Source organism: Helicoverpa zea, chromosome 2 (assembly GCF_022581195.2).
Source record: "Helicoverpa zea isolate HzStark_Cry1AcR chromosome 2, ilHelZeax1.1, whole genome shotgun sequence".
Classification (NCBI taxonomy): domain Eukaryota; kingdom Metazoa; phylum Arthropoda; class Insecta; order Lepidoptera; family Noctuidae; genus Helicoverpa; species Helicoverpa zea.
Genome location: NC_061453.1, coordinates 8,399,511 through 8,412,150, shown reverse-complemented (window position 1 = coordinate 8,412,150; position 12,640 = coordinate 8,399,511). Strand labels below are relative to the sequence as shown.

At 41.9% G+C, this 12,640-nt stretch overlaps 1 protein-coding gene across 1 annotated transcript in view; it reads right to left on the bottom strand.

Moving 5' to 3' along the window:
* The window catches only part of LOC124636248 (zinc finger protein 395), a 49,859-nt gene extending 37,511 nt beyond the window's left edge, over nucleotides 1–12,348 (bottom strand). The window contains exon 1 of the mRNA XM_047172240.1: nucleotides 11,610–12,348. Coding sequence (XP_047028196.1) covers nucleotides 11,610–11,987 — 378 coding nt within the window. The 5' untranslated portion in view covers nucleotides 11,988–12,348. The remainder of the gene's footprint in view (nucleotides 1–11,609) is intronic.
* Nucleotides 12,349–12,640: the final 292 nt, after the last annotated feature.

The window sequence follows — 12,640 nt, the reverse complement described above, 5'->3', positions numbered from 1 at the left end:
AGGATGACGTCACATAGCTTAACATGCATTGTCATCAAAACTAAACATGTATGCAAAATTTCAGCTCAATCGGTTGAGGGCAAGTGCCTTAAAATTGAGTTGTAAAATTCCACCCGAACACACATAGTTACATACATAGATACATAAATACATTGCAAGTTAAATAAAAGCTTGTAAATTGTAAAAATATTGTAAACTACACTTGGTATAGCCATATTTAAGCATTAAAATGTACATATCATAAACATAATTTATTTATTAATTTTGACGATTTTTTTTTTAAATATCGCAATTGATGCCGCAATATTAAGTATGTCAAAAATTCACAAATAAATAGTACTATAACAGTGTGCAAGGATATAACGGCCAACCTTGCGATTCCAGAGATATCCTCATTTTTCATGTCGGCTCCATACATTTTTTTCTTATAAAAATTATAGCTCTTCCATTTGTGCACACAATTACTTCATATGACATTTTATACAACAGTAATGATCAACAGAAGTCATTTCCAGCAAAAAAAATAACATTTAAGACATCGAGATCCTATGTCTTCTACAGCCGATTTTCGATCCACCGTGCGTCGAGTCAATGCCTGAAGGCGGGCGGCCGGCTGTAAGGCGCGCGAGCTATGCATCATGTATGATGACGCGTGCGTGACGACACACTATGCGCCGGCGATACTCAATGTGACACCACTAAATTAACACGATTTTATATTTAGTTTTTAGAATCGGCTCCAGACTAACTTAACGTATGGAAAAAAATCAATGCATTTGCAAATACAATTTGTGGAAAATATGTAGTCACGACTGCGAGGAGGTTGTTCTATCAATTTCAACTTTGAATCCCTACAATCTTTAAAAAATCTAGCCAGACAGATCCTTAAGGCAACTTTCCGTGTAGAGATCTACAACGTTAAAAAATAGTATTAAATTTAAAAAATCGTGTTATACATTTTATAAATTAATGTATTATGAGCAATTCAAACTGCTTGCTTGATGCCTTTAATCTACATAATTGTCATTTAAAGAGCTCGGCGTAGATAAACCAAAATGAGAAATAAATAAATAATTTCCATGTGTGTCAATTACAGCATAAATGGAGTTACGTATTAACCCATGTCAGTGGTCACGTCAGTGGCAGGATAGGTACTTGCTAAGGCAACAGGACAATGCACTTAAATATTACGTAGCGTTGGGGACAAGCAGCGCACTTCGGTTACATTATACACTGATAAAATTCTTTTGAATTTATCTATTTTAGAAAATAGGAGTATTGTTATGAACGGTGAAAGGCAGGCACTTTATTTTATGTCTTTCAATGACTGATGAGTAGACAAGGCAACTGGGGCTTCTTGTCTATCCGAATTGGTATTTAGTGTGACACACACTTTAGGTGGATGAAACAGTGCTGATGTCTTGAATCCTACTGTGTTTTCAAACAACAGAATAAAATGTTATTATTAGGCACCTGTGACCTGAGGCCTAATAACAAATCAGATTTTTTATTTTTAAGTTAATAGCTAATTTTTAGAGCTACTAAAGAAAGTTTTAGACCTTCGTAGAGATGTGAATAGTGTTCCATTATAATATATTCAGTAAGGCTGCAGTTGAAGTCACGTAGACACGCATGCATAAGCAATTCGGTTGTCGGCGAGCGGTCGTGCACTAATAAATAGGTCAATAGCTCTAGTACCCAATATAATCGGCCCATTGTGCCTCGGTGCCATTGAGTTTCAAATCTGTTGCTGCGCACTTACTACTCTAAGGAAACATCATTTAAAAATAGACCACAAAATCTCATTGTTCACTTTGTACCTCCAAGTCAGTAGCTCCCTACATATAAGTTTTGAGAATTAGTCCTCCAACATTACGTTAAACGTCTTTTATTGCGTAGGTACAAACTACGTCTGTTTACTGATAAGATAATAATTGTGTAAGTACTAAGATAAATGTTGGTATAGACGCATATTGCCACTGCTTATTATCAATTATTTTACCTAACAAATAATCAACACGACCGCCACACGCAACGAAGGTGATTTCTAAATTAAAATAACCTACGTTCTTATTTGTTTACTTCTTGTCACTATCGCTAGCAAAATTTTTATTCCGATTAAATCAAAACAAAAAGATACAATTGATACAGCAACTTGTAAACACCTGGTACTTAATTTAATTGCTCGTTTATTCGCCGTGCGAAAAACTGCAAGTTACAACAAGTTACACTATTTCAAAAAAAATCCTGATCTCATCGAAGTTGCAAAAATGGTAAACTAAGTCCATAATTCAAATTCCCTAACAACACCGATCGAACACCGAAACTTGTCTAAAATGTTCATGTTCAAAATAAGCGAAATAAATATGTAATTATCAAAAATGGCTGAAAAACATTATGATGACCAAAGCTAGCCTAACATCAATATATTCGAAATGTGTAATGGTTCACTGAATTTAGGGGCTGACTGTATTCGCATTACAGGGTACTTATTCATTTCTGAACTGAAGCCAGAAATAGGCGCGTGGGCAGAAATGAATCAACTTACACGTGTTAGCAACGAATTATTCCTAGTTCTATGCAAATAGATAACAGGTTATACCTATAAAGCACCATATTAGGTCATACATAGGTAATAAACACCAATCTTATTTCAGTTTAATTTTAAAGTAAGAGATAGAGCCCTGGTGGTGGTACGAAAGAATTACACTTTAATATAGCTTAATGTATAGTAACTGGGCAATGAATAGTAGAGACCATATAATGGTATGTTCTGTAAAAACATAGAGTCTACCACAATTATCAATTAAAAACCGATATACATGCTACAAAGTTCAAAAAAGTTAGATTTTACAATCCAAAGGTTCGGGCGAGCTGCAGTCGGATGAGTACGATTAAGGTGATCAATGAATCGGCACGGTGGCCTCGTATGATTGGTGAATACAAACGTTATTGGTGGCGAAGCGGATGCAGTGGAAGCAGGCCACGCTCGCGCCGCCGCACGCCCTCCACCAAGTCGCTGCAACCGGCAACCTTGCCCCAAAAATCCGTGACCTACATTTTATACGTCAAAATGCAGCCGGTGTTTTTATTGCAACCATTCTATTTGGAGAGAACCGTTCAATTCGCTGGTAATTTAACTTTAATTCTACTCTACTTCATAAAAACAGCTCTAACAAAAGTAACAAAGTTTCCTAACCGTCTGGTCAACTATGACTAATACATGCAATTGTTCAATTATATGAAATAATGAGGAAAATCAAAATCTTTTCCATTGTAAATGAATCATGGTTATTCCTGTTACAGCTTACGTCTTGGATTTAATGCAGAACGTCGTTAGTGTAAAGTAGGTCTGGCTCATCGATTGTGCAGGACGAACTGGCGGCCTAGTTGGCGAGCGTCAGGTCCGCGGGTCGCGATCCTAGCATCTAGGCGGCCCGGTTTCGCCCGGGTAACCTCACCGTGCTCTATTTCTGGATCTAGTACGGTCAACAATTACTATATTTATAGAGCACAAGTGCATCGGTTGATAGGTACAGAGCGCAGCAGTCTTGGGCAGACGCCCCCACTTCTACGATCTATTACTTAATTTCCTTTTCATGTTTTATTGCTTTTCATGGTAATAAAAATGGAAATGTGTCAAATAATATTTAACTCCAGTCCATTTCATTTTCTAACAATCAAGTATAGTCATTTTATGTTCCAAAGAATTCGATATAATAGAATATAAATCCGAGCGACCATGTAGGTCAGCTTCTGTCGTCGGCCGTCGTCAGGAAATTGATGTTGCGTAGCGCTGACAATGATGCAAGCCGGTGCCGAGGCATTCCAACATTTTATCTGTCAAGTGGTGATTGAATTTGATAGCGAGTGACGTCACAGTCCGTAGCAATTAGAATTCTAGGAACGACGTCAGAGCGCGTTGGCGAACAATTTAGCGTAGGCGCGACGCGACGATGACGTCACGGGCAAAATGTTACGGCTGGCCGCCCCCTCTCGGTGAGCACGCGGCAGCGCGTAGGAGGCGCAGGCCCGCGCGTAACATACTCGACTTACACGTAAATAAAATCGCATGCTATTACGTAATTGAACGTGAAATCTGCACAAGGACGCAGTGTCGATGTTTCGACACCGCTGACTCCCGGCGTGATGCTATAATCGCATCGTTTACGTGCGACGCTTAGAAAAGTGAGCGTTTCACCTTGAGATGCCTGCAAGCGTAGTTGCCTCTCTATTCTTAGATATCGAAATAGTGCTAAATATGTTCGGGGGACAGGCGGCTTGCACGCAGGCGTCGTGACCCAACCTGACCCAAAAACGGAGTGCGACCCACCGCGCCCCAAGTTACCAGTTGATAACGGATACGGGAACCTGTTCGCTTCACGCGGCCGCAGCATACGCATCACTCTACCACCGTTATACTGCTGACCTGCGATGGCCTATATAATGCTATATACTATTGCCTTTGATTACCTACTTAGAATTTGAATCTGCTGCAGTCTAGGTACATGCACTGCATTGCTACTAAATATGAGTTCACTATCATCCATTCACTCAATATTTTAATTATGAATTAATCTGTATTAATTTTAATAAGGGCCGATAGGCTACAATTTGTCTTTTTCTTATGTCTTCAAGAATATTTGATCATAAATAGGTCATCAGGTGGGTGTACTAGGTGTATCTATTTTCACCCAACTTGACAATAAATGTCTGACGTCGCTATTGTTAATATTTTTTTAGATATTATAAAGATCAAAATGGAATTCGTTGTAAAAATTCGGAATAGTATAATAAAAACAACGCAAGTGGAGGTCGGGTTTTGAATACGGGTTGTGCGTCGCCGCTGGTTCAATATCAGCAATTCTGGGTCAGTGGGTCACCATGCCGGCGGCAGCGCGGGCGCGGGCGCTCCCCCCTCGCCGCACGCTTGCAATTAAACTTGCTCTTCATACAAAAATATTACGAAACATAGCAACACATACTCAGCATGCTAAACGACCCGACTAAGCGTTATTTATGTAGGACAAATACTGCGAAAACTACAAGTCAAGGGCTCTTAGCAAGTGACATGCACTTAATTAGGTAATTACATTATCATAAGCTATTCTGTTAATTTAGCGAAGCACGCCGCGGTTACATTGTTTGCATCAGAATTCGGTTTCCTTCTTTCTCACGGTCTTCTCTACTTCATTGTTAGCATGCTTTGTAATTTGACCTGCATGTTCAAGATCACACTAAAACATTAATGGTCGTTTAGCGGCGCCTCCGACGCCGGCATACAGATGTGGATAATGTTGCGTAGTTCGTAACTGTAGACTTGTGACACTCGCCCACGCAGCAACGGTCGCGGTGTGTTACTGTTACCTCAAACCCGAAAACGAGTTATTTTGCGTTGCTGAGTCAACCGGCGACGCCGTGCGTGACGCCCAAAGATTGCTGTACGTTATCCTATTTAAGGATTGTGGAAAGAATTTCGGATGTTTTGTTTTCATCATTTGATTCAGATTCTAAAGGAGGTTCTCGTCAGAAAGCGTCACTTAGTGTAATTCAACCGACAAAGAATCGAGATTCACGCCTTGTTCTGCCAGCTGTTTAGATAAGAGACATAAATCATGCAACTATTCCAAGGCGAATGCAATGAGGTCACTCACAAAGGGCCGACCTTGCCTTCGCTGCTCGTTCGTAGGAGGAGGACCAATATTTATAGCACAACGAAAATGTAACAGTGTCCATGAGAATGAGAATAGAGAAACATTCTAAACACATTTTGTGTTATAAATTCCATCTCAATAGGATTCCAGATAGTAGATTTCGGTACTTTAACGATCTGGTTAAGCATAAACACCTTTTTATAAATTCGCAACGGGTCTCCGCAACATTAAATGGTCAGTCATCTCTATTTCGGCGTAAATTTGGGTCGAATACATTAGGCGAACTATATTATCGCCATGCAGGGGAACTAGCTATGTATCAATTTATTACAAGCGATTTATTAATATGTCAAGGATGAATATTTGAAACCATATTTAATTACACACTGCTATTTTTATTACATCAATTATTTGACGTCGATTAGCGCTATTTAGTTGTTTAAAACTGCTCGGACGTTGATTTGGTTTAAACAAATATTTCAGTCACACAATTTTATTTTGTACGGAAAAATGCATGGCTTCAAGATGTATGAAGAAGCTATTATACGTTTAAGATGCATTGCTGAAGCATTAGTGGTATTAAGGCGAGGAATTGGTCAACAATAATTCCATAACCGGCACGCGCATCTAAGGCGCCAAAAGGGGTCGGAGCGTCTGAGCGGGGCGAGGATAACAATACGCGCGCTAGCTTATAACTAAAAGTCGTAAGCGACAAAATGGTTTTGTAATTTTAATATTTAGAAATGATAATTTAATAAAAATTCCTACTACCATTTTAAAGAGTATGTATATACTCAACTACTAAAAAAGTTAAGAGGCTTAAATCGGTCCCGTTTGCCCATAATATGTGAATCTCTTTTTAAAAAGAGGTATGTTTGATATATTTTTCTCTGTTATAAAAGTTACCTAATCATGTTTCTACAACTAACAAAATAAGGCTTATATCATGAACTTTCAGGTAACCAAGTTGTATTTTGATCCGTTTTGTATTTACTGAGAAAAATTGACATCCTTGGCGCCAAAAATTCCAATTCGTCCTCTTAATATGAGCCGGCCGGCAAGGCAATATTAACTACTAGTTATCATGCATAACATCAACGCGGTGGACGTTACGAACTGAATATTATACCAGTTATAAAATAAGATCAGACACGCAACAGGTTGATACTGCGTACATATTGAAATGAATTAATAAATAAACATCAGGCTGATTCTTGTGGCTCTACTATACGATATTATGCACAATAACAATGGAAACTTTGATATTTTATTAAGTGTTGCTGGTGGTCTGCGCCTAAGTCGTAAGCTGTCTAACATCCTAACATTAGTTTTGTCGTCTTAAGTCTTGTGCCAGCCGCCAAATCTTTGTCGGTGTTATCTTATCAACCTTGATTTGTTTCGAAACCGTGTCACGAGACGGTGTAACAACCATGAATGGAATATGTACACGACTTTTTGATTTTGAGTTCGCAAATGTTGCTGTGTGCAAATTGAAGATATACTTGTAGTCTTTTCATAATAACAATATCAGTAACAAAACTGTCACGTAGCGTCGCCGTCGTGCGTAGTTGACTACGCTTATTGCGCGGGCGCATGTGCCGGGTTGTTTTCTCTTCCCATGGCTTCTGCACCAAGACAGACTCACTTATAGCTTGCAGTTCCGTGTGCGCTCTCAACGAGAAAAACTAACATATTATTATGATTGGAAATTGCTGAAGGAGAAACTGAAACAGTGTGAACTTTAATACTAAGGTAGACTTTTGTCTAAGTCCAGAATGTTTGTTATTCTATGTATAGTTATCTCTTTGGAATAGCAAATCGAGACTGTGTTTGTGTCCATGTGCATACATAAGTTCCTAATTTAGAGCGATAGTGAGCGACGCCGATAGATGATTGATGTTTAACAGCCTTGAATGTTTTGTGCGTTGTAACAATACGCGTAATATTTTAAATCAGTCGCGTTAGGAAAATATTAACAGACTACAGTTGGTATAGTTAAGTGAAATTTGCGTCGAACACGCGACGGCTCCACGCAACGGTAAGCGCCATGAGCGTAAGTGTCTTCGTTCCATCGAAAAAAATCTTAACTGGACTGGAAAATCTGGAAAACGCATTTATAATACACTTTTGAATCATAACTACTTTCGCTAGCTATATTAGTTATGCGATATTAATTACATTGTTGGCAAGTTATTACTGTCTGCCGCCCGAGCCCGTCCGTACTCTTTATATTGTTTGGACACGCGCGATAGCTTGCTATTTCAATCTATTAGCTTTATGACATGCAACTTTATGCTAATGTGGATTCCACTCAACAGTAATCATTCATTGCGTACAGGCTACAGCTCGCGTCAACAACTCATATTATTATGCTGTACATGCACTTTTGTAAGTCGCTGTTGTCAAACGGATGCTAGCTGAACTAATTTCCCATCTCGTAGGTTTGCTTTCAGTTGAAGATCATGATCTATTTTTGACGGAATGATCCTAATTTGAGCACCAAAACTAAAAGAGCAATAAAAGCTCTTTAACGTGACCCAATTTATGGTTTCAGGAAAGTGATAAACAATCCCTCACTATGTGTCCGGGTTTGTTTATTTATTAGGTAGTGGTTTTATTGCATAAGAGTATTTTAAAGAAGGTGTTGGTGTCATTTCTCACAGGTGTATGAAACAATAGTGTAAGTAGTTCATGGTGCAGGTAAAGTGAATCTGAAACTGTCACTGTACATGGACAATGCAGGTGCGGGCGGCACTTTCACACTCGCCGCGGCTGCGGAGTGCGGAGAGCGTCACTCGCTAATAGCCGACGCGGGCTCGACTCACTGCTCACTTCGGACCGCTTACGACCTCCGCAAACGAAAGGCGTTCCGCCGGTCACCGATACTGGGGAAATCGCTTTAAATACTGATTACGTAATATTCATGTATCAATTCAGATGCAGCGCTTTGTTATTGCTCTCGCGCAAAGAATATTCCAGATTTGCGACGAGAAGAAGCTGTCCAAATACACAAACAATTGAGGCAGTCGTTAAGTGCTATAAGTGTTCCACTTAACGGCTTACGGCGGACAAGCTTGTGGTAAGGTTAGCTGATGTTGGGCTGCTACCGGCTAACGGTATGGCCGGCGGAGCCGCGCGCACGTGAAAATAATTCTTGACGCGATTTTGTAACGAATACCGTTACTCGGTTCCGGGCCTGCCGGTGACCTTATTTCTCAGTCGAGAACTCTTTATTTTTATATCTTATTGCCTGACGTTATGATGGCGTAGTCGGTTTAAAGTATTTTAAGCAGCCGCGTTATTTCAAATGTAATCTACGAACGTAGAGTTCTTTGGTATACATCTTTGAGTTGCAACACTGATGTTTTAGATAGAATAGAATTGAACATTAGTGTACATGAGTTAATGTGCAGTTATTTAGTCATTACGTAATTCCCCTGTCCGGGTTTGTCAGTAAAATAATAGTTGTTTACGAACATGAGCGCGCGCGGTGACTCAGCGAGAAGTTTAGTGTGAGCGTGTGTGAGCTCCGCAGTGTGGATCTGTCCGCTGCGAGCTGTGAGCTGTGACGCGAGCAAGCGCACCGAGCTTCACCTGGGGAATACCGCGCGTCATTGCTGTGATAAATCGACTTTTGCCGTAATTGGACATTTATTCAATAATTCCATACTATCTTATTTTGGGTTTCTCCTGCATTACTCTGCTACGTATAAAAAATGTTGCTGGTGGATTGCGTGTAATCTGTCAAGTTGTTTTGATGAAGTGCGCCGCTCTATCTATCGCCGGGTGACGCAAAAACTGTTTGATATACATGGCTATTATTAATGGCACAATACACCGGCATTCGTGAGTAAACAAGTGTGTGCCGAGTTTACTTAACGTTCTTTGTTGTCAGATTGTTTTTGTATTTAGTTGCTGCTGTTTGTAGGTTATACAGTAATAAAATTCGAATGTAAGATATTCTTGTCGTTCGTAATTGACTGTTGGTTGGATAAGTTTTAGCTGTTTACAAGATACAAATAGCAAAATAATGATCAGGGATCGTAAACATGGCATCTTCTCTATGAATTAACTCCAGCGCAGTGTCGCCGCGCGCGCCGCGTCACGCCGGTATCGCGTGCTACGTCACTATTTACGCACAACGGCACAAGGCCTGCGCGCGCGCACTTCGCTTCCTTATTGTTATTAGCTAGATACAGATACTGTTGTAAAATCACTGCGCCACCGCTTTCTTGATGTTGTTCGAAAACAGCTTGTTTGTCGACGGCTATCTTAACGATTTGAGTAAACATCAGTAAATGAGTATTCATTTTAATTACTTACAGCGTTCGATCCCGTTATTGTTTTGACCCAAATTCTTTGTTGTACAATAATGTTAATTTTATGACTTAAACATTATCACGGCCAGTCTTATTTTAGCTTTAAACAACCATATTCCTTGTAATCTTCTGAGCGTTCGCATAAATTGGATGTTTTATTATACGTAGACACCTACTTTGTATAGTGGAAATATAAAAACGAAGGTAATGGCCAGAAAAGCCTTTATCGAGCCTTGGTAAACAAATTGACGGTCAGATTAAAATATTGAGCCGGGTCAACCGGCCAATTATCGACTGTGTAAATTAACATGAATTTAATATTGTGTACAAATTGTGGTCGGCGATAAGGAGGGCGACGCTGATGACGCATTGCGAGCGCGCGCGCCGGCCGGCGTCCGACACTGCGTACTCTAGCGGCCGGCCGAGTGCCGGAGGACTTGACTATTGTAATGTTTGGCTACCTGTTACATGGCGCGCACTGGAACCTATTGTAACGGTCCGACTGGCTTATAACATGTAGCGCATGCGTGCTCTAGTCGCCGCCAAATACGTGCCGCGCATTAACCCGTGCCGAGTTACTTTCAACAAGTAAGTGTAGCGACACGTGCACTCCTTGTTTATCTAGCGAGGCTTGCGTCTGACACTGTATGCACACTAGTCGTGTCGTAACCTACCAGTTATCTAATCTCTATTGTAAAATGATTGAAATGCATTTAATGTTTTCAATGATAAAAGCATCACCTTGCCAGTGCTGCCGAATTTTTTATAATCGATAGCGTTATCTTTACCCTTGATGTTAAGCTATTTTAATATCTCTATTGTTCAGAAACACACAGTGCGCTTTTATTTCAGTCATTAGTTTCAAGCTAACATTTAGTATTTTCCTCTTATGCTATTGTATTATATAGATCACTTGTTAATTTTAACTTTGCAATCTTTTATAATCATAAGTGCACAGTTAGCATTGTGGAAATCTCTACCTATGTACAATGTACACATTAATAATAGTGTATAGGAAAATAATTCCCCTGAACTGATGGTGTAAGCCGGCAAACAATAACAAAAAGTGATGTCATAGATTTTAATAATTAAGTCATGACAGGTATGTTATATTGAGAGTAGAAGTGATTAGTGGACACACCGGGCAGTGAGCAGGAGCCGGCGGTGAGCCGTGCTCCGTGCGATAAGTAGAGCGATGCGCGGGCGCCGGCCGGTGCACCGTGCACCGCGCTGCACGTGGAGCGGGGTCAATAGCTCGCTGCACCACTCCGCCTACACTACAACATCGCACCCGACTGCATGCACTCACTACAAATAACCGATCACTAAACACACGCACACTCATAAACGCTCCAATTATAAATAAATGCATATCCATCATTGTCTATGCATGTGTTACCCTAACTATATATACTACTCATTATACTATTCCCATTTTCAATTTCTAATAAAGAAACCGAGACAAACTTTTTTGAGTTTAAATTCACATGAATACATCGTTGATGTCTTTTGGTCGAAAAATCAAACAAACTTCAGTGAGGTCTACGTAGTGTTTGGTGTAAGTTATAGTTGCTACGAAATCGCTTTAGATGATTTCCCTAAAGTAAAATGGTTTGTATAGTAGTGTGGAACTGACCTCAGTGGTGGGCGAGTGCACCTGGACGCGCAGCTCGTCGGTGTCGGGGTCGTGGTGCTTGACGTCGGCGCGCACCTCGCGCCCGTTGTGCGTGAGGAAGACGCGCTGGCCCTCCTTGAGGCGCACGCCCGTCATGCCGCGGAAGCCGGGCCCGATCAGCTCGGCGTCGCGGTACTCGCGGTTCTTCATCTTGACGCTGTCGAAGCGCACCGTGTAGCGGGTGTTCGGCGTCAGGTTTATGCAGTTGTTGTTCTCCGGGAAGGGCGCCGGCGTCTTCACCGCCTGGATCATGCCCGAGTAGTACAGTCCGTCATCACCCAGCGCCGCGACGCGCGTCCCGATGATGGAGCGCTTCGCTAGCCGCTTGCCCGTGGACATGATGCTCAGTCCTCACTCTACTAGTTGAACACTTGTGGCAGCGCACCACTGTCCGATGGCCGACAAAATTCTACTCACAACTACACTCAAAAATTTCAAATCGCCCGGCGTACGCGTTTCGCGGGATAACCGTCACAGAATTTTGGAAAACTGACAGAATTTCGACGCGATTCGGCACGCTGTGCGCGGTCCGGCTCCTCAGTAGGCCGGGGCTGGTCGCGGCTCTCGCGTAGAAACATAATACGAGGGCAGGGTCCTCGAGGATTGGGACAAAGGAAAATCCTTTCGCGGTACTAAACTTGGCAACCGAGCTCGCAGCGTACGACCTCAATAAGCGCGGTTCGAACACGAACTGGCGTGAGTGCGTGCGGCGACACCGGCCGGCCGGCGAGCGGGACCGGCGACCGCCCGTCTCGCTCCTTTGTTTTGATACTCAGCTGTTCGCGCGAGCGAGACGACCGAGTCAACGGCCGCGCGCCTGAGCTAGACGGCAGCTCGGGCGACTGCGCGCTCGGCCGCGCTCGGGCGCGCTCGGGCGGGCTCGGGCGCGCTCGGTGCGCGGGCGGGCGGGCGGCACGCGGAGGGCAGCCGCCCACGGGCGACATTGAGGCGCGCCGGTTCGGTTCGCACGTGGAGCGCTAACGGGATTGCAC